This window comes from Salmo salar, chromosome 06, assembly GCF_965601325.2.
Source record: "Salmo salar chromosome 06, fSalSal1, whole genome shotgun sequence".
In the NCBI taxonomy this organism is placed as follows: domain Eukaryota; kingdom Metazoa; phylum Chordata; class Actinopteri; order Salmoniformes; family Salmonidae; genus Salmo; species Salmo salar.
In genome coordinates, this window is record NC_138296.1 from 75,830,849 (window position 1) to 75,854,171 (window position 23,323).

At 42.8% G+C, this 23,323-nt stretch overlaps 1 protein-coding gene across 1 annotated transcript in view; it reads right to left on the minus strand.

Annotated features, from left to right (window-relative positions):
- fig4a (FIG4 phosphoinositide 5-phosphatase a) overlaps positions 1-23,323 on the minus strand; it is a 109,476-nt gene that overhangs the window by 16,252 nt on the left and 69,901 nt on the right. The window contains exons 18-22 of the mRNA XM_014205487.3: positions 23,132-23,190; positions 22,771-22,918; positions 20,340-20,426; positions 16,983-17,181; positions 12,571-12,656 (exon numbers count right to left, since the gene is read on the minus strand). Coding sequence (XP_014060962.1) covers positions 12,571-12,656; positions 16,983-17,181; positions 20,340-20,426; positions 22,771-22,918; positions 23,132-23,190 — 579 coding nt within the window. The remainder of the gene's footprint in view (positions 1-12,570; positions 12,657-16,982; positions 17,182-20,339; positions 20,427-22,770; positions 22,919-23,131; positions 23,191-23,323) is intronic.

Here is a 23,323-nt window from a genome sequence, read left to right on the forward strand (position 1 = left end):
TAGAAAATCTGTGGAGGGAGCTGAAGGTTCGAGTTGCCAAAAGTCAGCCTCGAAACCTTAATGACTTGGAGAAGATCTGCAAAGAGGAGTGGGACAAAATCCCTCCTGCGATGTGTGCAAACCTGGTGGCCAACTACAAGAAACGTCTGACCTCTGTGATTGCCAACAAGGGTTTTGCCACCAAGTACTAAGTCATGCTTTGCAGAGGGGTCAAATACTTATTTCCCTCATTAAAATGCAAATCAATTTATAACATTTTTGACATGCGTTTTCTGGATTTTTTGTTGTTATTCTGTCTCTCACTGTTCAAATAAACCTACGATTAAAATTATAGACTGATCATTTCTTTGTCAGTGGGCAAAGGTACAAAATCAGCAGGGGATCAAATACCTTTTTCCCTCACTGTAGATGGGTAAAACAAAAAAGTAGACATTGAATATCCCTTTGAGCATGATGACGTTATTAATTACACCTTGGATGGTGTATCAATACAGTCATTCCAAAGATACCGGCGTCCTTCCTAACTCCGATTCATGGAGAGGAAGGAAACCACTCATGGTGAAACCTCATGGGATTTCACCATGAGGCCAATGGTGACTTTAAAACAGTGACAGAGTTTAATGGCTGTGATAGGAGCAAACTGAGGATGGATCAACAACATTGTAGTTATTCCACAATACTAACCTAATTGACAGATATTCCAAAATATGACACAATACTAACCTAATAAAAAATATTCCAAAACAGGCATCCTGTTTGAAACAAGGCACTAAAGTGATACTGCAAAAAATGCGGCAAAGCAATTCACTTTTGTCCTGAATACAAAGTGTTATGTTTGGGGCAAATCCAATACATTACTGAGTACCACTTTCCATATTTACAAGCATAGTGGTGGCTGCATCATGTTATGGGTATGCTTGTCATCTTTAAGGACTAATGGATCTATGCACAGGCAAAATCCTACAGGAAAGCTTGGTTCAGTCTGTTTCCACCAGACACTAGGAGATGATTTACCTTTCATTAACCAAAACATAAGGCCAACTCTACACTGGAGTTGCTTACCAAGAAGACAGTGAATGTTCCGGAGTGGTCGAGATCCAGTTTTATCTTAAATCTACTTGAAAATCGATGGAAAGACCTGAAAATGGCTGTATAGCAATGATCAACAACCGATTTGACAGGGCTTTAATCCTTTTTTTTACTGTTTACTGTGAACACTGAGGTTGTACCCACTAAGTTCATTTTAACAGTGGTCAAGTAGCCTAGTGTGGCTATTTGATCACAATGTAGGCATAGCAGAGTGGCCTACCATAAAAACTATCCAAAAACATTTTAACATGGAAATAGCTGTTATCGTTCAGCTTACAGAAGTAGCCAATGTGTGGTGTTCAATGTAGACCTACATTCCATGACACTGTTGAAAATAACAAGTAGAGCTTGACATGAACCTGTTTATCCACTTGTCCTTCAGACAAGGAGATGACTGAAAAAGTTGTTGTTTGATGCAAGAAACCACTTTACAAAAGAAAATGCATCATTATTCCCATACCATTATTACAGAGAATCAGACAAATTATGCTACCCTCTGCCTATTGGCTACTTAGCTTATTGAAGCCTGTCTCAAAATACAACACTACCCCTTTAACACACACACAAAAAAAGCTCTGTTCCTGACTCGCTTTTCAAAAATGTCTAGAAATGCACACGTTTTGTGCTTTTGTAGGAAGTAATCACTCCCCCATTGCTGACTACAAATTATCTATAACTGGGTTATTAACTCACTAACTAGCAAAGGATATGAACAAATGTACAAATGTGCACACGTCCCTACACGAAGCTATCACTTTGATCTCAAAACACCTTATTTACATAAGAATTCAGATTCTTTACTATGAGACTCAACATTGAGCTCAGGTGCATCCTGTTTCCATTGATCATCCTTGAGATGGTCCTACAACTTGATTGGAGTCCACCTGTGGGAAATTCAATTGATTGGACATGATTTGGAAAGGCACACACCTAGCTATATAAGATCTCACAGTTGACAGTGCATGTCAGATCAAAAACCAAGCCATGAGGTCGAAGGAATTGTCCATAGAGCTCTGAGACAGGATTGTGTCTAGGCACAGATCTGGGGACAGGTACCAAAACATTTCTGCAGCATTGAAGATCCCCAAGAACATAGTGGCCTCCATCAAAAAGATTGAAACCACCAAGACTCCTAGAGCTGGCCGCCCGGCCAAACTGAGCAATCGGGGGAGAAGGGCCTTGGTCAGAGAGGTGACCAAGAACCGATAGTCACATTGACAAAGCTCCAGAGTTCCTCTGTGGAGATGGGAGAACCTTCCAGAAGCACAACCATCTCTGCAGCACTCCACCAATCAAGCCTTTATGGTAGAGTGGCGAGATGGAATCTCCTCCTCAGTCAAAGGCACAGGACAGCATGCTGGGAGTTTGCCAAAAGGCACCTAAAGGACTCTCAGACCCTAAGAAACAAGATTCTCTGGTCTGATGAAACCAAGATTGAATTCTTTGGCCTGATGTTTTTCAGCAGCAGGGACTGGGAGATTAATCAGGATCGAGGGAAAGACGAACGGAGCAAAGTACAGAGAGATCCTTGATGACAAACTGCTCCGGGGGCACTCAGGACCTCAGACTGGGGCGAAGTTTCATCTTCCAACAGGACAATGACCCTAAGCACACAGCCAAGACAACGCAGGAGTGGCTTCGGGTCAAGTCTCTGAATGTCCTTGAGTGGTCCAGCCAGAGCTCGGACTTGAACCCGAATAAACATCTCTGGAGAGACCTGAAAATAGCTGTGCAGCGACACTCCCCATCCAACCTGACAGAGCTTGAGAGGATCTGCAGAGAAAAATGGAAGAAACTCCCCAAATACAGGGGTGACAAGCTCATACCCAAGAAGACTCAAGGCTTTAATCACTGCCAAAGGTGCTTCAACAAAGTACTGAGTAAAGGGTCTAAATACGTATGTAAATGTGATATCTGTTTTTAATTTGTATTAAATTTGCAAAATTGTGTAATATCCTGTTTTTGCTTGTAGAGTGGGCTCCCGAGTGGTGCAATAGCCTAAGGCACTGCATCTCAGTGCAAGAGGCGTCACTACAGTCCCTGGTTCGATTTCAGGCTGTATCACAACCGGCCGTGATTGGGAGTCCCATAGGGCGGCGCACAATTGTCCCAGCGTGGTCCGGGTTTGGCCGGGGTAGGCCGTCATTGTAAATAAAAATGTGTTCTTAACTGACTTGCCGAGTTAAATAAAATAAATCTAAATAAGAGTAGTGCCTGTCAATGGAATAGAATCCTACTCCGATGCATTCTGCCTACAATCTGCCTCTTGTATAGCTAGTTCATTTTGTTTCAGTATGCTTCATTGAAAGTGGCTAATACTGCGTTGATTCATGACAATACCTACAGTAAAGGGAAACATTGACAGTATTAACTAACAGGGAAAACTCTAGAAAGTGAACTTCACTCAAGTCTCGTGCTTCTCTGCGCTCGCTGATATTTCTTCTGCGCGGCAGTCCTGGGGAAGCTTAGTGTGAACATCAAAGATAATTCGTAAAAATCCAAATAACTTCACAGATCTTCATTGTAAAGGGTTTAAACACTGTTAACCATGCTTGTTCAATGAACCATAAACAATTAATGAACATGCACCTGTGGAACGATCGTTAAGACACTAGCAGCTTACAGACGGTAGGCAATTAGGGTCACAGTTATGAAAACTTAGGACACTAAAGAGGCCTTTCTACTGACTCTGAAAAACACCAAAAGAATGATGCCCAGGGTCCCTGCTCATCAGCGTGAACGTGCCTTAGGCATGCTGCAAGGAGGCATGAGGGCTGCAGATGTGGCCAGGGCAAAAAATTGCAATGTCTGTACTGTGAGACGCCTAAGACAGCACTACAGGGAGACAGGACGGACAGCTGATCGTCCTCGCAGTGGCAGACCACGTGTAACAACACCTGCACAGGATCGGTACATCCGAACATCACACCTGCAGGACAGGTACAGGATGGCAACAACAACTGCCCGAGTTACACCAGGAATGCACAATCCCTCCATCGGCGCTCAGACTGTCCCCAATAGGCTGAGAGAGGCTGGACTGAGGGCTTGTAGGCCTGTTGTAAGGCAGGTCCTCACCAGACATCACCGGCAACAACGCCACCTATGGGCACAAACCCATCGTTGCTGGACCAGACAGTCGCAGTTTACCGACGAGTCGCAGTTTTGTCTCACCAGGGGTGATGGTCGGATTCGCGTTTATCGTCGAAGGAATGAGCGTTACACCGAGGCATGTACCCTGGAGCGGGATCGATTTGGAGGTGGAGGGTCCGTCATGGTCTGGGGCGGTGTGTCACAGCATCATCGGACTGAGCTTGTTGTCATTGCAGGCAATCTCAACGCTGTGCGTTACAGGGAAGACATCCTCCTCCCTCATGTGGTACCCTTCCTGCAGGCTCATCCTGATATGATCCTCCAGCATGACAATGCCACCAGCCATACTGCTCATTCTGTGCGTGATTTCCTGCAAGACAGGAATGTCAGTGTTCTGCTATGGCCAGCGAAGAGCCCGGATCGCAATCCCATTGAGCATGTCTGGGACCTGTTGGATCGGAGGGTGAGGGCTAGGGCCATTCACCCTAGAAATGTCCGGGAACTTGCAGGTGCCTTGGTGGAAGAATGGGGTAACATCTCACAGCAAGAACTGCCAAATCTGGTGTAGTCCATGAGGAGGAGATGCACTGCAGTACTTAATGCAGCTGGTGGCCACACCAGATACTGACTGTTACTTTGGATTTTGACCTCCCCTTTGTTCAGGGACACATTTTTCCATATCTGTTGTCATGACGTTGGCCTGTTGGTGAGGTTTATGACCCCCATAAATACCTTTCCACCGTTCCTCGCTCTCTACTCTACAGAGTGACTCTTGGAAAGCCCTTTGTTAACATAGAGAGTCGGGTAACATCAAAAGGGTGGTGAACAGAACCATATTTCGGTAATCCAACCAGTTGAAAATATGCGTTGGTACTTATAGAATATGATATCAGATCAGTTGTCATCTGAGACATTATTACTGATGATAGGATGACAAACTGTATATTGGAAAGGCTACACATTACAGTTATCAGATTCACATGGAATTGTTGTACAATTTAAATGTTTAAATATGAAACTATTTGTGAACAGATTAAATGTAATTTTAGCTTCTAAATGAGAGAATTGATTTTCATAAGTGAACTAGGCTCAACTCAGTGGCCCCGCCCATGTGAACAGACATTGGTTGTGAACTATGAAACACGCCCTTCTCTCCCTACTACATAAGCCCTTTATGAAAATGTTACATTTGTGTTCCCGAGGACGTGAGGACGACGGTCCATACGTTAAAAGGGCTAATATCAAACTACAGAACTAAGCCAACTTCAGCGTGAGCTTAAAGTATGGCAACTTGGTATGAACTTTGAACTCTTATTCACTAAAGAAGTGATACCTCCTAGCTGTTGAGTGAGCAGCAGCAGCTGTAAACGTGGGCTAGGAAAGGAGAGACAAAGTATCACTTCTACCAAACACACGATAGTACGACAACGTATCAGTTCTACCACAAGACATATTCTTCAAAGGACAAGGGAGATCTCTGTTGGGCAATACGGCCTTCCATCTATGACCAACCTATTGAAGCACCGCTCAGAGTAAATATTTCTTGCATTTTCCTTTTCCAAATTGTCGGTTATTTAGACTGCATAAGATTCTGTATTTACAAAGCATAGCTTTACAAGGTCCGATCAGAGACCAAATTCCTTTGTTCCTCAGTCTTCCCGCACTTTCATTCAAAACCCAACCCCCTTTCTTTGAGTAATCAGCCGTCAAATATCTGTTCCGTACGCCAGGGACGTTTTCTTTTATGACATAATTAGTAATCAATGTATGACCCATCCTGTGTATGTGTAATTCTGTGTGATTGTTTAGGTATTTAGTAAATAAATAATTCAACCAAATTTTGTATTGCTGATTCAACTTGTTAGCCAGGGTTCGTGAAGATAACCAAGAATTCTATGACTTCAGATGAGACTGAATAAGGTGACGATTAAGAATTGACCGCTATTGATGTAAAATATTACCAGGTCTTTAAGAGTTTATTCGGAAGATCACAGCTCTATAAACATTCTTTCGTGGTGCCCCGACTTTCTAGTTAATTACATTTACATGATTGAACTAATCAGGTAATATTAATTACAGAGAAATTATTTTATAGAATAACATGTCATATTTTAATTTTTTTTACCTTTATTTAACCAGGTAGGTTAGTTGAGAACAAGTTCTCATTTACAACTGTGACCTGGCCAAGATAAAGCAAAGTAATTCGACACATACAACAACACAGAGTTACACATGGAATAAACAAAACATACAGTCAATAATACAGTAGAGCAAATTAAAACAAAAAGTCTATATAAAGTGAGTGCAAATGAGGTAAGTTAAGGCAATAAATAGGCCATGGTGGCGAAGTAATTACAATATAGCAATTAAACACTGGAATGGTAGATGTGCAGAAGATGAATGTGCAAGTAGAGATACTGGGGTGCAAAGGAGCAAGATAAATAAATAAATAAATAAATAAATAAATACCATATGGGGATGAGGTAGGTAGATAGATGGGCTGTTTACAGATGGGCTATGTACAGGTGCAGTGATCTGTGAGCTGCTCTGACAGGAGGTGCTTAACTTCTATGGGCTACGTGGGACGCTAGCGTCCCACCTGCGGAACACAGCCAGTGAAATATCAGGGCGGCAAATTCAAAACCAACAAAATGTCATAATTCAACTTTCTCAAACATACAACTATTTTACACCATTTTAAAGATACACTTCTCCTTGATGTAACCCCATTGTCCGATTTCAAAAAGGCTTTACAGCGAAAGCAAAACATTAGATTATGTTAGGAGAGTACATAGACAACAATAATCACACAGCCATTTTCCAAGCAAGGACATGTGTCAATAAAGCCCAAAACACAGCTAAATGAAGCACTAACCTTTGACGATCTTCAGCAGATGACACTCCTAGGACATTATGTTATACAATACATGTATGTTTTGTTCGATAAAGTTCATATTTATATCCAAAAACAGCATTTTACATTGGCGCGTGATGTTCAGAAAATGTATTCCCACCAAAACTCCCGGTGAATGTGCACATCAATTTACAAAAATACTCATCATAAATGTTGACAAAATATATAACAATTATTTAAAGAATTATAGATAGACTACTCCTGGATGCAAGTCAGATTTTAAAATAGCTTTACGGAGAAAGCACATTTTTCAATATTCTGAGTACATAGCTCAGCCATCACAGCGAGCTATACAGACACCCGCCAAGTTCGGGGCAACCTAAACTCAGAATTAGTATTAGAAATATTGTCTTACCTTTGCTGATCTTCGTCAGAATGCACTCCCAGGACTGCTACTTCCACAAGAAATGTTGTTTTTGTTCGAAATAATCCACATTTATGTCCAAATACCTCCGTTTTGTTTGTGCGTACAGATCACTTATCCAAAGGCATAACGCGCGAGCGCGGAACCAGAGATGAAAAGTCAAAATGTTCCATTATCGTACTTAGAAGCATGTCAAACGCTGTTTAAAATCAATCTTTATGGTATTTTTAACGTAAAATTGCGATAATATTCCAACCGGACAATAGCATATTCATTTAAGAAAAAGAAGGAACGGCGCGCTTGCGTGACCGCACATATCCAATCCCTTTGTTGCCAGGCGGTCCACTCAGTAACTGAACTCCTATTATCTGTCCAGTGGCAGGAGAATGCTCAAACCACTTTCTGAAGGCTGTTGACAGGCAGTGCAAGCCTTAGGAAGTGCAACGTCACCCCACAGACACTGTAGTTTCGATAGAGAATCAAAAGAAGAACTACAATTCTCAGACTTTCCACTTCCTGCTTGTATTCTTCTCAGGTTTTTGCCTGCCATATGAGTTCTGTTATAGTCACAGACACCATTCAAACAGTTTTAGAAACTTCAGTGTTTTCTATCCAAATCGACTAATAATATGCATATTGTAGTTTCTGGGCCAGAGTAGTAACCTGTTTAAATTGGGTACGTTTTTCATCCGGCCGTGAAAATACTGCCCCCTACACCCCAACAGGTTAAAGCTAGTGACCCCCAGTGAGATATACCTGCTGGAGCGCGTGCTACGAGTGGGTGCTGCTGTGGTGACCAGTGAGCAGCAAGAGCAACATCATTGATGTATACAGAGAAGAGAGTCGGCCCGAAAATTGAACCCTGTGGCACACCCATAGAGACTGCCAGAGGTCCGGACAACAGGCCCTCCGATTTGACACACTGAACTCTATCAGAGAAGTAGTTGGTTAACCAGGCGAGGCAATCATTTGAGGAACCAAGGCTGTCGAGTCTGCCAATAAGAATGTGGTGATTGACAGAGTCGAAAGCCTTGGCCAGGTTGATGAATACGGCTGCACAGTAATGTCTCTTATCGATGGCGGTTATGATGACATTTAGGACCTTGAGCGTGGCTGAGGTGCACCCATGACCAGCTCTGAAACCAGATTGCATAGCGGAGAAGGTACAGTGGGATTCAAAATGGTCGGTAATCTGTTTGTTAAGTTGGCTTTCGAAGACCTTAGAAAGACAGGGTAGGATAGATATAGGTCTGTAGCAGTTTGGGTCTAGAGTGTCACCCCTTTTGAAGAGGGGGATGACCGCGGCAGCTTTCCAATCTTTGGGAATCTCAGACGATACGAAAAAGGTTGAATAGGCTAGTAATAGGGGTTGCAACAATTTCGGCAGATACTTTTAGAAAGAGAGGGTCCAGATTGTTTAGCCCAGCTGATTTGTAGGGGTCCAGATTTTGCAGCTCTTTCAGAACATCAGCTATCTGGATTTGGGTGAAGGAGAAATGGTGGGGGCTTTGGCGTGTTGCTGTGGAGGGTGCTGGGCAGTTGACCGGGGTAGGGGTAGCCAGGTGGAAAGCATGGCCAGCCGTAGAGAAATGCTTATTGAAATTCTCAATTATAGTGGATTTATCGGCGGTAACAGTGTTTCCTAGCCTCAGAGCAGTGGGCAGCTGGGAGGAGGTGCTCTTATTCTCCATGGACTTTACAGTGTCCCAGAACTTTTTTGAGTTAGTACTACAGGATGCAAATTTCTGTTTGAAAAAGCTAGCCTTAGCTTTTCTAACTGCCTGTGTATATTTGTTTCTAACTTCCCTGAAAAGTTGCATATCACGGTGGCTATTCGATGCTAATGCAGAACACCACAGGATGTTTTTGTGCTGGTCAAGGGCAGACAGGTCTGGAGTGAACCAAGGAGTATATCTATTCCTAGTTCTACATTTTTTGAGTGGGGAATGCTTATTTAAGATGGTGAGAACGGCACTTTTAAAGAATAGCCAGGCATCATCTACTGACGGGATGAGGTCAATGTCATTCCAGGATACCCCGGCCAGGTCGATTAGAAAGGCCTCCTCGCAGAAGTGTTTTAGGGAGCATTTGACAGTGATGAGGGGTGGTCGTTTGGTCGCAGACCCATTACGGATGCAGGCAATGAGGCAGTGATCGCTGAGATCTTGATTGAAAACAGCAGAGGTGTATTTGGAGGGCGAGTTAGTTAGGATGACATCTATGAGGGTGCCCGTGTTTACGGATTTGGGGTTGTACCTGGTAGGTTCATTGATAATTTGTGTGAGATTGAGGGCATCAAGCTTAGATTGTAGGACGGCCGGGGTGGTAAGCATGTCCCAGTTTAGGTCACCTAGTAGCACGAGCTCAGAAGATAGATGGGGGGCAATCAATTCACATATGGTATCGAGGGCACAGCTGGGGGCAGAGGGAGGTCTATAGCAAGCGGCAACAGTGAGAGACTTGTTTCTGGAAAGGTGAATTTTTTGAAGTAGAAGCTCAAATTGTTTGGGTACAGACTTGGATAGTAATACAGAACTCTGCAGGCTATCTTTGCAGTAGATTGCAACACTGCCCCCTTTCGCAGTTCTATCTTGGCGGAAACAGTTATAGTTAGCGATGGATATTTCAGGGTTTTTGGTGGTTTTCCTAAGCCAGGATTCAGACACGGCTAAGACATCCGGGTTGGCAGAGTGTGCTAAAGCAGTGAGTAAAACAAACTTAGGGAGTAGGCTTCTAATGTTAACATGCATGAAACCAAGGCTTTTACAGTTACAGAAGTCAACAAATGAGAGCACCTGGGGAGTGGAGCTAGGCACTGCAGGACCTGGATTAACCTCTACATCACCAGAGGAACAGAGGAGAAGTAGGATAAGGGTACGGCTAAAGGCTATACAAACTGGCCGTCTAGCACGTTCGGAACAGAGAATAAAAGGAGCAGGTTTCTGGGCACGATAGCATAGATTCAAGGCATAGTGTACAGACAAAGGTAGGATGTGAGTACATTGGAGGTAAACCTAGGCATTGAGTAATGATGAGAGAGATATAGTCTCTAGAGACGTTTAAACCAGGTGATGTCATCGCATATGTGGGAGTTGGAACAACATGGTTGGTTAAGGCATATTGAGCAGGGCTAGAGGCGCTACAGTGAAATAAGACAGTAATCACTAACCAGGACAGTAATGGACGAGGCATATTGATATTAGAGAGAGGCATGCGTAGCCAAGTGAACATATGGGTCCAGTGAGTGGTTGGGCTGACTGGGGACATGGCGATTCAGACAGTTAGTAGGCCGGGGCTAAACAAGCTAGCAGTTAGCAGACCGGGGCTGGCAATTAGCAGACCGGGGCATGCAAGCTAGCAGTTAGCAGACCGGGGCAAGCAAGCTAGCAGTTAACAGACCGGGGCTAGCAAGCTAGAAGTTAACAGACCGGGGCTAGCAAGTTAGCCTTTGGGGGACGTCGCGATGGGGGTAAGTCTGTTTTTGCCTTTTCGTGCGGTGACGTCGATAAACCAGTCGTGGAATTAGTAGGGTTCCAAGTAGCTCTAGGTAGCTAGTAGGCCGCGGTTAGCAGAATGGGCCTTCAGCGGACGTCGCGCCTGGGGGGCCTGTTGGAATCCTCAGGCAGATTATGTCGTTATTCCAGTCGTAGAGGATCGGCGGGGTTCCGTGCCCCGAACCGGAAGTAGAAGAGGTCCGGATATTGTAGCCCAGGAGTGGGCTTCGGTGGTAGCACAGGAGCTCTGGCCGGGCTAGCTTCAGGCTAATTGGTGCTTGCTCCAGGATGGAAACGCTAGCCAGGAGTAGTCACCCGGGATATGACTTCATCCGGCATAGCAAAGACACAACACTGTTAGTACAAGTCTGTGGAACTTGTTCAGTTTATGTCTCAGTTGTTTAATCTTGTTATGTTCATATAAATGTTCAAACAAAAATTTACACATGTTAAGTTTGCTGAAAATAAACACTGTGGACAGTGAGAGGACGTTTCTTTTTTTGCTGAGATTACATTAGAAAGGTGTTCCTAATGTTGGGTATACTCAGTGTATATGATTTTATAAGATTTAAAGCACTTTAGGCCTGTGCTACATTTTATTAATATTCATAGTCCTTTTATCACCAGGTCGAAATAAAACAAAACATACTTGGAGTTATGCCAAAAATGACCAACACCCCAACCTCCTCCCGGGACCATGAACTTCATTCCCCACTCCAGAGTTCCATCATCCTGCCCCTGTGTGTGAATGCCATGGGCCTAGTTATTTCCACACTGCAACAGTGGATAACATTAGCTGTGAGTGTCCATCACTACTTGTTTGATTAAATGTGAATGAGGAGCTGAGAGACCGTGTAGACAGTGTCACACCTTGATGCACTCAGCGAGCATTAGTCAAATGACTTACAATCCTTATTGTAATGCGGACCAATGAACAACATTGTGTTCAAGAACAAACTGATTTGTTTCAGCGTGTTTTAGGGGTGAAATGGTTTGAATTGAAAGGTCTAGGGTGTTGGGTGGTGAGAGAAAAATAAATAAAATGGTTTTATTGTCACATATCCCGGATAGGTGCAGTGAAATGTGTTGTTTTACAAGGTCAGCCATAGTAGTACGGATTCCCTGGAGTAAATTAGGTTTAAGTGCCTTGCTCAACGGGTACATGGACAGATTTTTCACCTGGTCATGAGGTCATTAGTGTGCCGTTCTCCAGTTGACAGAGTCCATTTAGAACGTCACCCTAATAGTGACTATGGGACGGCCTGTCCCCGTCTTCCTAACAGGTCTTCAGGACAAGATGTCTTCTATTATCATTATCAACATCATCATTACAGAGAAAAGGATCAGAATCAGACTGGCTGACTGATCATCAGTTCCGTTTGTCTCACAGGGACCACTTTCATAAGGAAACGTGTCTCCGTCATGATTACACGTTTTGGCAGTTTTGTGTCAGTAGGTCAGAAGCTCACAGGGGTTGAAATGCAATACTCAGTGTGACGGTAGTGTGAAGATAGATCTTTTCGGCATACAGTCAATCATCAAATACCTGTCAACCTGACTCAGTCTCACATAATGCGTGGAAGCCCCTCGTTTTCATGGTGTGTGTGTGTGTGTCTCACCTCTCATATATGAGCATGTCCTCCTCGGCAGGGAGCGCGGCCAGGTTGAGTCCATAGGTTTCCCTCATGGACTGTTGCAGGAAGTCCTGTGTGGCAGCAAGGGTCAAATGTTAGGGGTCAAAAGGTTAGAGCGAGGTGAGAGGTAACAGTGAGGAGTGGGGTAAAAGGGGTAAGAGAAAGGAGACAAACTGTATGAAATCATCCTGAATAACTCTGACTAGACCTCCTCAAGCGCTCTCCAACTGTACTGTGCAACCATTCAGATTGTACCCCCTTCCTCTATCCAGGGACCAAACCTGAGGAGAACATATCAACACATCCTCCCCTCCAGAGAAACACTAGATGTGGGAAGTGTAGTTTACTGTGGGAGGTGTGCTTTGTAGTCCGCAGGGAGAAAATAGATGGCTTTTCAGCAAACACAAAGCCACATAGGAAAACTACAGACTGGAACGCCTGTGATTGTCACCACAAGAGACTAGAGTGAGAATGAATACTAACAACAATAAAGATGAAGTGTACATCCATCTTCTGTCCCGATATAACGTGGATTGTCCAGAGGGATTTAAGTAACGGCAGTAGCCTTTCAAGCACTCTTCTCCTCTGAGATGATGGGACAGCTCTATGTCCAACACAAAACATAGCTTTTCCATTCAAAGGCTATGGATTCAGCCTGCCGCCATGGTTTGTGCCCAAGACGGGAGAACTGGAGGGAGGTGGCCGGATACAACGAAATACAAGAGAGTGAAGCTTTGCAAACACACACACAGAAACAAATACTCACACACACACACACACACACACACACACACACACACACACACACACACACACACACACACACACACACACACACACACACACACACACACACACATACATACAGACACAGAGAGAGGGGAATATGGAATTAGTCTGTCTAATTATACAGCAAGCAGTAAGGTAATGATCAGATGTTTAAATATTTGATCAGTTATGTGTTTTTCTGGCGCCATAGCAATCCATTCTCTGGGACAGGCTCGCAGGCAGCGACACGAGACACGTGTGTGTATGTGCAGACACGTGAGCTAACCGCTAACCTTCTATCCCAAAATATTCATCACCCCCTCCCCGCTACCAACTCCAGATCCAAGAAGAGGCAGAAAACATATGAGGGAAGCATATTATAAATGAACTCTGAGGGGAGCAACATGTTATAAATGAACTCTGAGGGAGAAAACGTATAGCCGAGGGAAGCATGTTATAAATGAAGCCTGAGGGAGAAAACAGCACAGGAGTTAATGGATATTTACAAAAATATATATTTTATTCACGTTTTTTTGCTTCTCGTTGTCAAAAGCAATCAGTGTGGTTGTTACTGGGGATGTGAGGATGAGTGAATCTGGCAAGAAAGACTGGGAGGAGAGAGGATGAATCAGAAAACAGAAAGCAGCATGTGAATGAACATGTAAACATATAAAGGTGTATTGACATCTAAAAGCATGTGAATTAACATATAATGGTGTATGGATATCTAAAAACATGTGAATTAACATAAAGGTGTATGGATATCTAAAAGCATGTGAATTAACATATAAAGGTGTATGGATATCTAAAAGCATGTGAATTAACATATAAAGGTGTATGGACATCTAAAAGCATGTGAATTAACATATAAAGGTGTATGGACATCTAAAAGCATGTGAATTAACATATAAAGGTGTATGGATATCTAAAAGCATGTGAATTAACATATAAAGGTGTATGGATATCTAAAAGCATGTGAATTAACATATAAAGGTGTATGGATATCTCAAAGCATGTGAATTAACATATAAAGGTGTATGGATATCTAAAAGCATGTGAATTAACATATAAAGGTGTATGGATATCTAAAAGCATGTGAATTAACATTTAAAGGTGTATGGATATCTAAAAGCATGTGAATTAACATATAAAGGTGTATGGATATCTAAAAGCATGTGAATTAACATATAAAGGTGTATGGATATCTAAAAGCATGTGAATTAACATATAAAGGTGTATGGATATCTAAAAGCATGTGAATTAACATATAAATGTGTATGGATATCTAAAAGCATGTGAATTAACATTTAAAGGTGTATGGATATCTAAAAGCATGTGAATTAACATATAAAGGTGTATGGATATCTAAAAGCATGTGAATTAACATATAAAGGTGTATGGATATCTAAAAGCATGTGAATGAAGATGTTAAATAAAATAAAAGGGGTCAGCGGAGCAGGGTAATCTCTTTCTTTCGCTCTGTCTTCATCTCTCTACCCTGCTCTCTCCATGGCTCCTGTCCTTTCTCGATCTCTCATCACGTGTAGACGGGGAGAGGAGAGAGCTTATCCTTGTGGTATCGTCTGTTTAGAGAGTATGAGATGGCCCTTAACCTGAACACTTCACTCAAGACTGTAAACAGAGGAAGAAATTACCCACAAGCCCCCAGCTGGCACCGGAAGCCATGTTGTGTGGCTGCCTGGCGGACGAAAACAAAAACTTGATTCACCACCACCGACCTCGCCGCTTCTTCACACAACGAGGGTCTAGTCGGTCAAAGAGCATCTGGGTTACCATCGCCTCTGACAACAAATGTGGCACACAATAGTCTTGTTATAGCAACAGATTGAGTACAATTGGGATTTTGAAGCAAGGCGTGACATTTTTATGTGTCCCGGTGTACGTCACTGGGCTTGATCTTTTTTCTAGTGGCCTCATTTCTCTTTTCATCTCTGTCCATCCATCTATTCATTTATGCTTTTGTTGTATTTTATTTTACAGCAGAGTAGAATTTAGCCCATAGCTGTCGTCATAAAACATACAGGAGGCAACCACCTGAGGGAGGGATGGGGGCAGGAGATGGACAGAAGGTAGGAATGACCGTTCGAGGAAGGCTCAGTAACTGGACATTGAGAGATAAGTTGAGAGAGGAGTCGAGACAAAGCTACCATAGACCTACCCAGTCTATGATTGACAAACAGAGATATCAGATATGATATGAACTCAGGGGAAGAGGCCTCCTAAAGGATGGTAGAATGGATAGAGAAGGAGAGACTTCTCAACTCGTTGTGTTGTCTCTCTCACAGGGAAAAGTACGGTGAGCCATTAATTAATTAACTACATCCAAGTCATCTACTTCGTTAGGATGGTCAGTTCTATACAATTCATGAGTTGGTAATTGCTCCTCATCTTCAATATGCTCCCCATCTTCCCCAGTTCATTTCCTGACCTGAATGAGCTCCAATGGAATCTACTCACATTTTGCTGCCAATCTAAATACCCCTTTTACGGTAGCACTCACATGAGGTCCAGGTGATGGCACCACTCTTAATGGACAGTGGTACTACCACCTGGGTACCAGTCCAACAGCATGTCGGTGTCCCAAATGGCATTCCATTGCCTTTGTTGTGCACTACTGTTGAAAATGCCCATAGGGCTCTGGTCCAAATTAGTGCATTATATAGGGAATAGGGTGCCATTTGGGACACAACCACACAATGTATTCTGACTGAGGCTGGCATCAGCTTCTAGGTCATCCGATTCAAATTCAAACTCCCATTGTCTTCCCTCCGCTCTCTCGCTTGCTCACCAAGGAGAATATTCAACCAGTCCAGTTGTCATGGAAACGCAGAGAGAGACCTTGAGTCACAAGCGAGAGATGAGAGCCCCCCGTGTTTTGTTGTGAAGTGTGTGTGTGTGCACATGAAAATGGATCAGTCTCATGCATTTTATTCACTCTAGTATAATCATTATGATACAATGTATTAGACTGGTGACTGTGGATAACGTTGATGATAGAACACAATATCAGCTGCGGTGGTATGTTAGTCTTCTACATGTTGCTCTGCGGTCTAAAAAACCAAACCGTCAAACCAAACCATCCAAAACTATCAGTGTCCTGGGGAGTTCAATCAAACCATAAGAACTCAAACTGTGTTGTGATGAATACACTTTTGATGACATCTAATATGTAGACCATGTTATGGATTCATTATCTGAATAATTATGCGATCATTGTGATAATCTCAATGGATAGGGGGGAAATTAATCAAACAATAACACACAACACCAATAGGTCAACTCTGTGAGTGAGAGGGGGAGAGAGGGAGACAGATGGTTGGCTAGAGAGACAGAAATGGGAGGGAGAGGGAATGTGAGAGGGCCAGTTAGCGAGAGAGAAACCAAGAGAAACCTCATTATGTTCTGAACATGTGAGGAGAAACAGGAGAGCTCCAACCTGACACTGAAAATCTTCTTAAAATTGACACAGAATGAGTTTTCAATCTCGATAGTTGAACTCTTCACTTTTAGTTAGCACCTTCTCTCCCATGGTCCTGTCTGCATGTCAGCTGACATTGAACTCAGCTGGCTACCTGTGCGTGTGTGTCAGCGCGTTTCCCATCCCATACCTCCTGAGTGCGGACGCTCTCCCCAGACTCGGTCAGTAGTTTGATGGGGGTGGAGCGTTGGGACACTGATCCGTCATCGTCGCGGTCGTCCTCGGAGTCGTCCTCTGAGCTGCTGGAGATCTGTTCCTCGCTGGGGGGTGGGGGGGCGCTGGCTGCTGTCTTCCTCTGGACCACCGTCTCCTCCTTACTGCTCTTAGCACTACACACACACACACACACACACACACACACACACACACACACACACACACACACACACCACACACACACACACACACACACACACACACACACACACACACACACACACACACACACACACACACACACACACACACACAACTAGTCCTTTAGCAGATGCTTTTATCCAGAGCGACTTACAATTCATGCCTTCATCTTAAGATAAGTGGTTGTCGCACCCAGCTATCACACACACTAGTAGTAGTTAATGTCAGCAGTCCATAGCGTGACCATACTGCTCTTAAGACACACAGAATAAACAGACAGTGGAGGTAGACAGTACCGTTGGTAGTATTTTGAATAAACATGGTTAACAAGACAGAGCCAGACTGAAAGGCTGAGAGAGGTTAGGGGGAGAACAGAGAGGGAGAGAGAAAGGTTAGGCAGGAGGACACAGGGGAGTGAGAGAAAGGTTAGGCAGGAGGACACAGGGGAGTAGGGGGGAGTGAGAGAGGGAGAGAGAGAGGTTAGGCAGGAGGACACAGGGGAGTAGGGGGGAGTGAGAGAAAGGTTAGGCAGGAGGACACAGGGGAGTAGGGGAGAGTGAGAGAGGGAGAGAGAGAGGTTAGGCAGGAGGACACAGGAGAGTAGGGGGGAGGAGAGAGGGAGAGAGAGGTTAGGCAGGAGGACACAGGGGAGTAGGGGGGAGGAGAGGGAGAGAGAGATTAGGCAGCAGGACAGAGGTGAGTAGGGGGGAGTGCAGAGGGAGATAGAGAAGTTAGAGGGGAGGAGAGAGGTTAGGCAGCAGGACAGAGGGGAGTGGAGAGAGGGAGAGAGAGAGTGTAATCAAAGCTTTGTCCTCTCTCTACAACGGATGGACAACTCCAATCTGGACGCCTACATTACACTCCAGTAGAGAATGATATCGGACACTCAATCATTCATTAAAAGGTTGTGCTTTGATAAATAAATCCATGAACAGCCATTGACTGGTTAAAGGAACAGGAGTAATACATGCCCTTTATAGGAGTTCAATATTCATACTAACACACGTAGTTGCTCAACAACTAGGTGTTATTGAAGGTTTTCAACAAGGTAAAGAGGTGGTGTGTGTGTGTATGTGTGTGTATATGTGTGTGCGCTCATATGAGTCAGCTAATGGAAGATGAGTGTCTTGTTTATGGCCCATGGCTTCCAGATACACGTGTTGAGACACAGAAATATACAAACACACACACACACACACACACACACACACACCACACACACACACACCCGAGCGAACAAAGAGAAGCGCACCCACGAGCACACACACGTCATGATTTCTTACTCTAAACGGGTGGCGGTTCGTGTGCAAAGTATATGATTACAGTGAGAGTAGTTTCAAAATGTACCAAAGTATTTCACTACCATTCAAAAGTTTGGGGTCACCTCGAATTTTCCTTGTTTTTGAAAGAAAAGCACATTTTTTACATTTTTTTTATGGATTATCTACATTTTTTATTGTACTATTTATTTCACCTTTATTTAACCAGGAATGCTAGTTGAGAACAAGTTCTCATTTACAACTGCGACCTGGCCAAGATAAAGCAAAGCAGTGCGACAGAAACAACAACACAGAGTTACATGGAATAAACAAGCGTACAGTCAATAACACAATAGAAAAAAAGAAAGTCTATATACAGTGTGTGCAAATGGCGTGAGGAGGTAAGGCAATAAATAGGCCATAGTAGCAAAGTAATTACAATTTAGCAGATTAACACTGTGATAGATGAGCAGATGATGGTGTGTAAGTAGTGATACTGGTGTAAGTAGTGATACATAGGCATACATAGGCCCATTATCAGCAACCATCACTCCTGTGTTCCAATGGCATGTTGTTAGCTAATCCAAGTTTATCATTTTAAAAGGCTAATTGATCATTAGAAAACCCTTTTGCAATTATGTTTGCACATCTGAACACTGCCTAGAAGGCCAGCATCCCGGAGTCGCCTCTTCACTGTTGACGTTGAGACTGGTGTTTTGAGGGTACTATTTAATGAAGCTGCCAGTTGAAGACTTGTGAGGCGTCCGTTTCTCAAACTAGACACTCTAATGTACTTGTCTTCTTGCTCAGTTGTGCACCGGGGCCTCCCACTCCTCTTTCTATTCTGGTTAGAGCCAGTTTGCGCTGTTCTGTGAAGGCAGTAGCACACAGCGTTGTACGAGATCTTCAGTTTCTTGGCAATTTCTCGAATGGAATAGCCTTCATTTTTCAGAACAAGAATAGACTGACGAGATTCAGAAGAAAGTACTTTGTTTCTGGCCATTCTGAGCCTGTAATCGAACCCACAAATGCTGATTCTCCAGATACTCAACTAGTCTAAAGAAGCCCAGTTTTATTGCTTCTTTAATCAGAACAACAGTTTTCAGCTATGCTAACATAATTGCAAAAGGGTTTTCTAATGAGCAATTAGCCTTTTAAAATGATAAACTTGGATTAGCTAACAACATGCCATTGGAACACAGGAGTGATGGTTGCTGATAATGGGCCTTTGTAGATATTACATAAAAAAATCTTCCATTTCCAGCTACAATGGTCATTTACAACATTAACAATGTCTACACTGTATTTCTGATCAATTTGATGTTATTTTAAATGGACACATTTTTTTTGCTTTTCTTTCAAAAACAAGGACATTTCTAAGTGACCCCAAACTTTTGAATGGTAGTGTATGTCTCTGTCCCTCTCTCTCTCACTTTCTGTCTTTTGTAACAAGCTGCCATATTGTGTCAGTCTGCTTGGGACCTGTTTCTAATGTATTAAGTGTGTATGTTTAACCTGTGTTACCATTTAGTTAGCTGGTAAATAAATAATTAAACCAATTTGTGTAGTACTGAATCATAAGTAAGGCTGGGGTTTTTGCAGTTGCAGGAGGTTACGACTGTTCAGAATGTCGATAAGATACGAAGTTACGATGAATACATTGACTGTTTATAGATGTGATAGGTTAAGACCTTTGGGAGATGGTAACTCTTTAATGAACCGCTCTTGTGGTGCCCCAGATCCTAATGAGTTAATTGTTACCTGATTAATTAAATCAGGTAACAATTAAACATAGTTAGTTGATAAGATAAATAACAGTCATCAGATTAATTAACGTAAAGTCACGACACACGCGAGTAGAGTACACTCACCCAATCACAGCAGATTTCCCAGTCTCCTCTGGCTTGCGCACAGTGAAGGGGCTGGGGTCCACTCCTACTGTCTTGGGCATCAACTCCCTTCACACACAAAGAGAACATAATCACCACATTATTATCCCAGGAAAAACACATCATAGTTAACCTTATGTCTGCACCCAGATCCAAATCTCTTTTGTCTCTCTGCAGCAGACATATGGGGAGAATACCAAACATTAGGAACACCTTCCTTATATTGAGTTGCACCCCCCTCCCCTTGCACTCAGAACAGCCTCAATTCGTCAGGGCATGGACTCCACAAGGTGTCGAGTGCGTTCCACAGGGATTCTGGCCCATGTTGACTCCAATGCTTCCTACAGCTGTGTCAAGTTGGCTGGGTGTTCTTTGGGTGGTGAACCATTCTTGATACACACTGGAAATGGTTGAGCGCGGAAAAAACAGCAATGTTGCAGTCTTGACGCGCCTGGCACCTACTATCATACCCCGTTCAAAGGCACTTATATTCTTTGTCTTGCCCATTCACCCTCTGAATGGCACACATACACAATCCATATTTCAATTATCTCAAGGATTAAAAATCCTTCCTTGTCCTTCCTGTCTCTTCCCCTTCATCTACACTGATTGAATTGGATTTAACAAGGGATCATAGCTTTCACCAGGACTCACATGGTCAGTCTACAGTGCCTTCAGAAATTATTAAGACCCCTTGAATTTTCCACATTTTGTTGTGTTACAGCCTGAATTTAAAATTGATTCAATTGTGATTTTTGGTCACTGGTCTACACACAACACCCCATAATGTCAAAGTGGAATTATGTTTTTCGCAAATCTTAACAAATTAATAAAAATTGAAAAGCTAAAATGTTTTGAGTTAATAAGTATTCAACCCCTTTATTATGGCAAGCCTAAATAAGTTCAGGAGTAAAAATTTGCTTAACAAGTCACATACAGTAAGTTGCATGGACTCACTATGTGTGCAATAATAGTGTTTAACAGGATTTTTGAATGACTACCTCATCTCTGTACCCCACACATACAATTATCTGTAAGGTCCCTCAGTCGAGCAGTGAATTTCAAGCACATATTCAACCAAAAAAGACCAGGGAGGTTTTCCAATGCCTCGCAAATGGCACCTATTGGTAGATGGGTCAAAATGTAAAAAAAGCAGACATTGAATATCCCTTTGAGCATGATGAAGTTTTAATTACACTGTGGATGGTGTATCAACACATCCTGGCAATCAATGCAAAGATACAGGTGTCCTGCCTAACTCAGTTTCCGGAGAGGAAGGAAACCGCTCAGGGATTTCACCAAGAAGCCAATGGTGACTTTAAAACAGTTAGAGTTTAATGGCTGTGATAGGAGAAAACTGAGGATGGATGATCAACAACACTGTAGTTACTCTACAATACTAACCTACTTGACAGAGTGAAAAGAAGGAAGCCTTTACAGAATAAAAATATTCCAAAACATGCATCCGGTTTGAAACAAGGCACTAAAGTGATACTGCAAAAAATGTAGCAAAGCAATTAACTTTTTGTCCTGAATACAAAATGTTATGTTTGGAGCAAATCCAATACAACACATTACTGAGTACCATTCTCTATATTTACAAGCATAATGGTGGCTGCATCCTGTTATGGGTATGTGTGTAATTGTTATGGACTGGAGAGTTTTTCAGGATAAACATTTTACGGAATGGAGCTAAGCACAGGCAAAATCCTAGAGGAAAACCTGGTTCAGTCTGCATTCCACCAGACACTAAGAGATTAATTCACCTTTCAGCAGGACAATATCCTAAAACACAAGGCCAAATCTACACTGGAGTTGCTTACCAAGAAGACAGTGAATGTTCCTGAGTGGCAGAGTTACTGTTGACTTAAATCAATTGGAAAATCTGGCAAGACCTAAAATTGGCTGTCTAGCAAAGATCAACAACCAATTTGACAGAGCTTAAAGAATTTTGAAAAGAATAAGGGGCAAATGCTGCACAATCCAGGTGTGGAAAGTTCTTACCCAGAAAGACTCACAGCTGTAATCGCTGCCAAAGGTGCTTCTACAAAGTATTGACTCAGGGTTGTGAATACCTTTATAAGTGAGAGATTTCTGTAATTCATTTTTTTATTTAAAAACATGTTTTTACTTTGTCATTATGGGATATTGTGTGAAGATTGGTGAACAAAAACCCCCAATTTAATCCATTTTGAATTCAAGCTGTTACACAACAAAATGTAGAATAAGTCAAGCAGTATGAATACTTTCTGAAGGCACTGTATATAATACCTTCATTGTCAATTTACAATTATAATATTTTTGCTCAGGCCAGTATTCAGACATCTCATTGTATGAAACTAAAAAGCAACACGGTTCGCTTGCCATGACCCAGTAGATATTGATGTAACTGTATGCAGGTTAGGGTACGTACCGTGCAGAGTTGGTCATAGCTATGCAGAAGGTGTCGTCAAAGGAGGTGAGTTCGTAGGGTTTGAAGAACTCTGTGTAGGTATCGATGCTCTCGTCGTAACGGTTCACTCTCCTCACCCCTACCTTCTTCATATTCTCCTCACAGGGAACTGGAAGCACACACACACACACACACACACACGCATATTAGGACACGTCACACTAACATATTGTACATATGCCACATGCTCATAGTGTACACACAATCACACACACCGTGAAATTAGAGAAAAGTATATTCTTTTCATTTATGTCGGTCATGATTTTGGCTTTGAGACAAACTTTACTTTCCAACCCAGATGTGTGTATGATTGAATAGATACCTTCATCATAGGGCAGAGGCAGGTAGGATAAGATCCCCTCCGACCACCAGTACGTATAGCTAGAGAGAAACACACAACAAGGATTAGCTAACAGCGTTCAACATTATGATAAATGCAAGTCTCTTAAGGTTTGCATTCTCTACCTTCACTGCCATAACACCAATGAATACTGTACTTACATAACCCAGATAT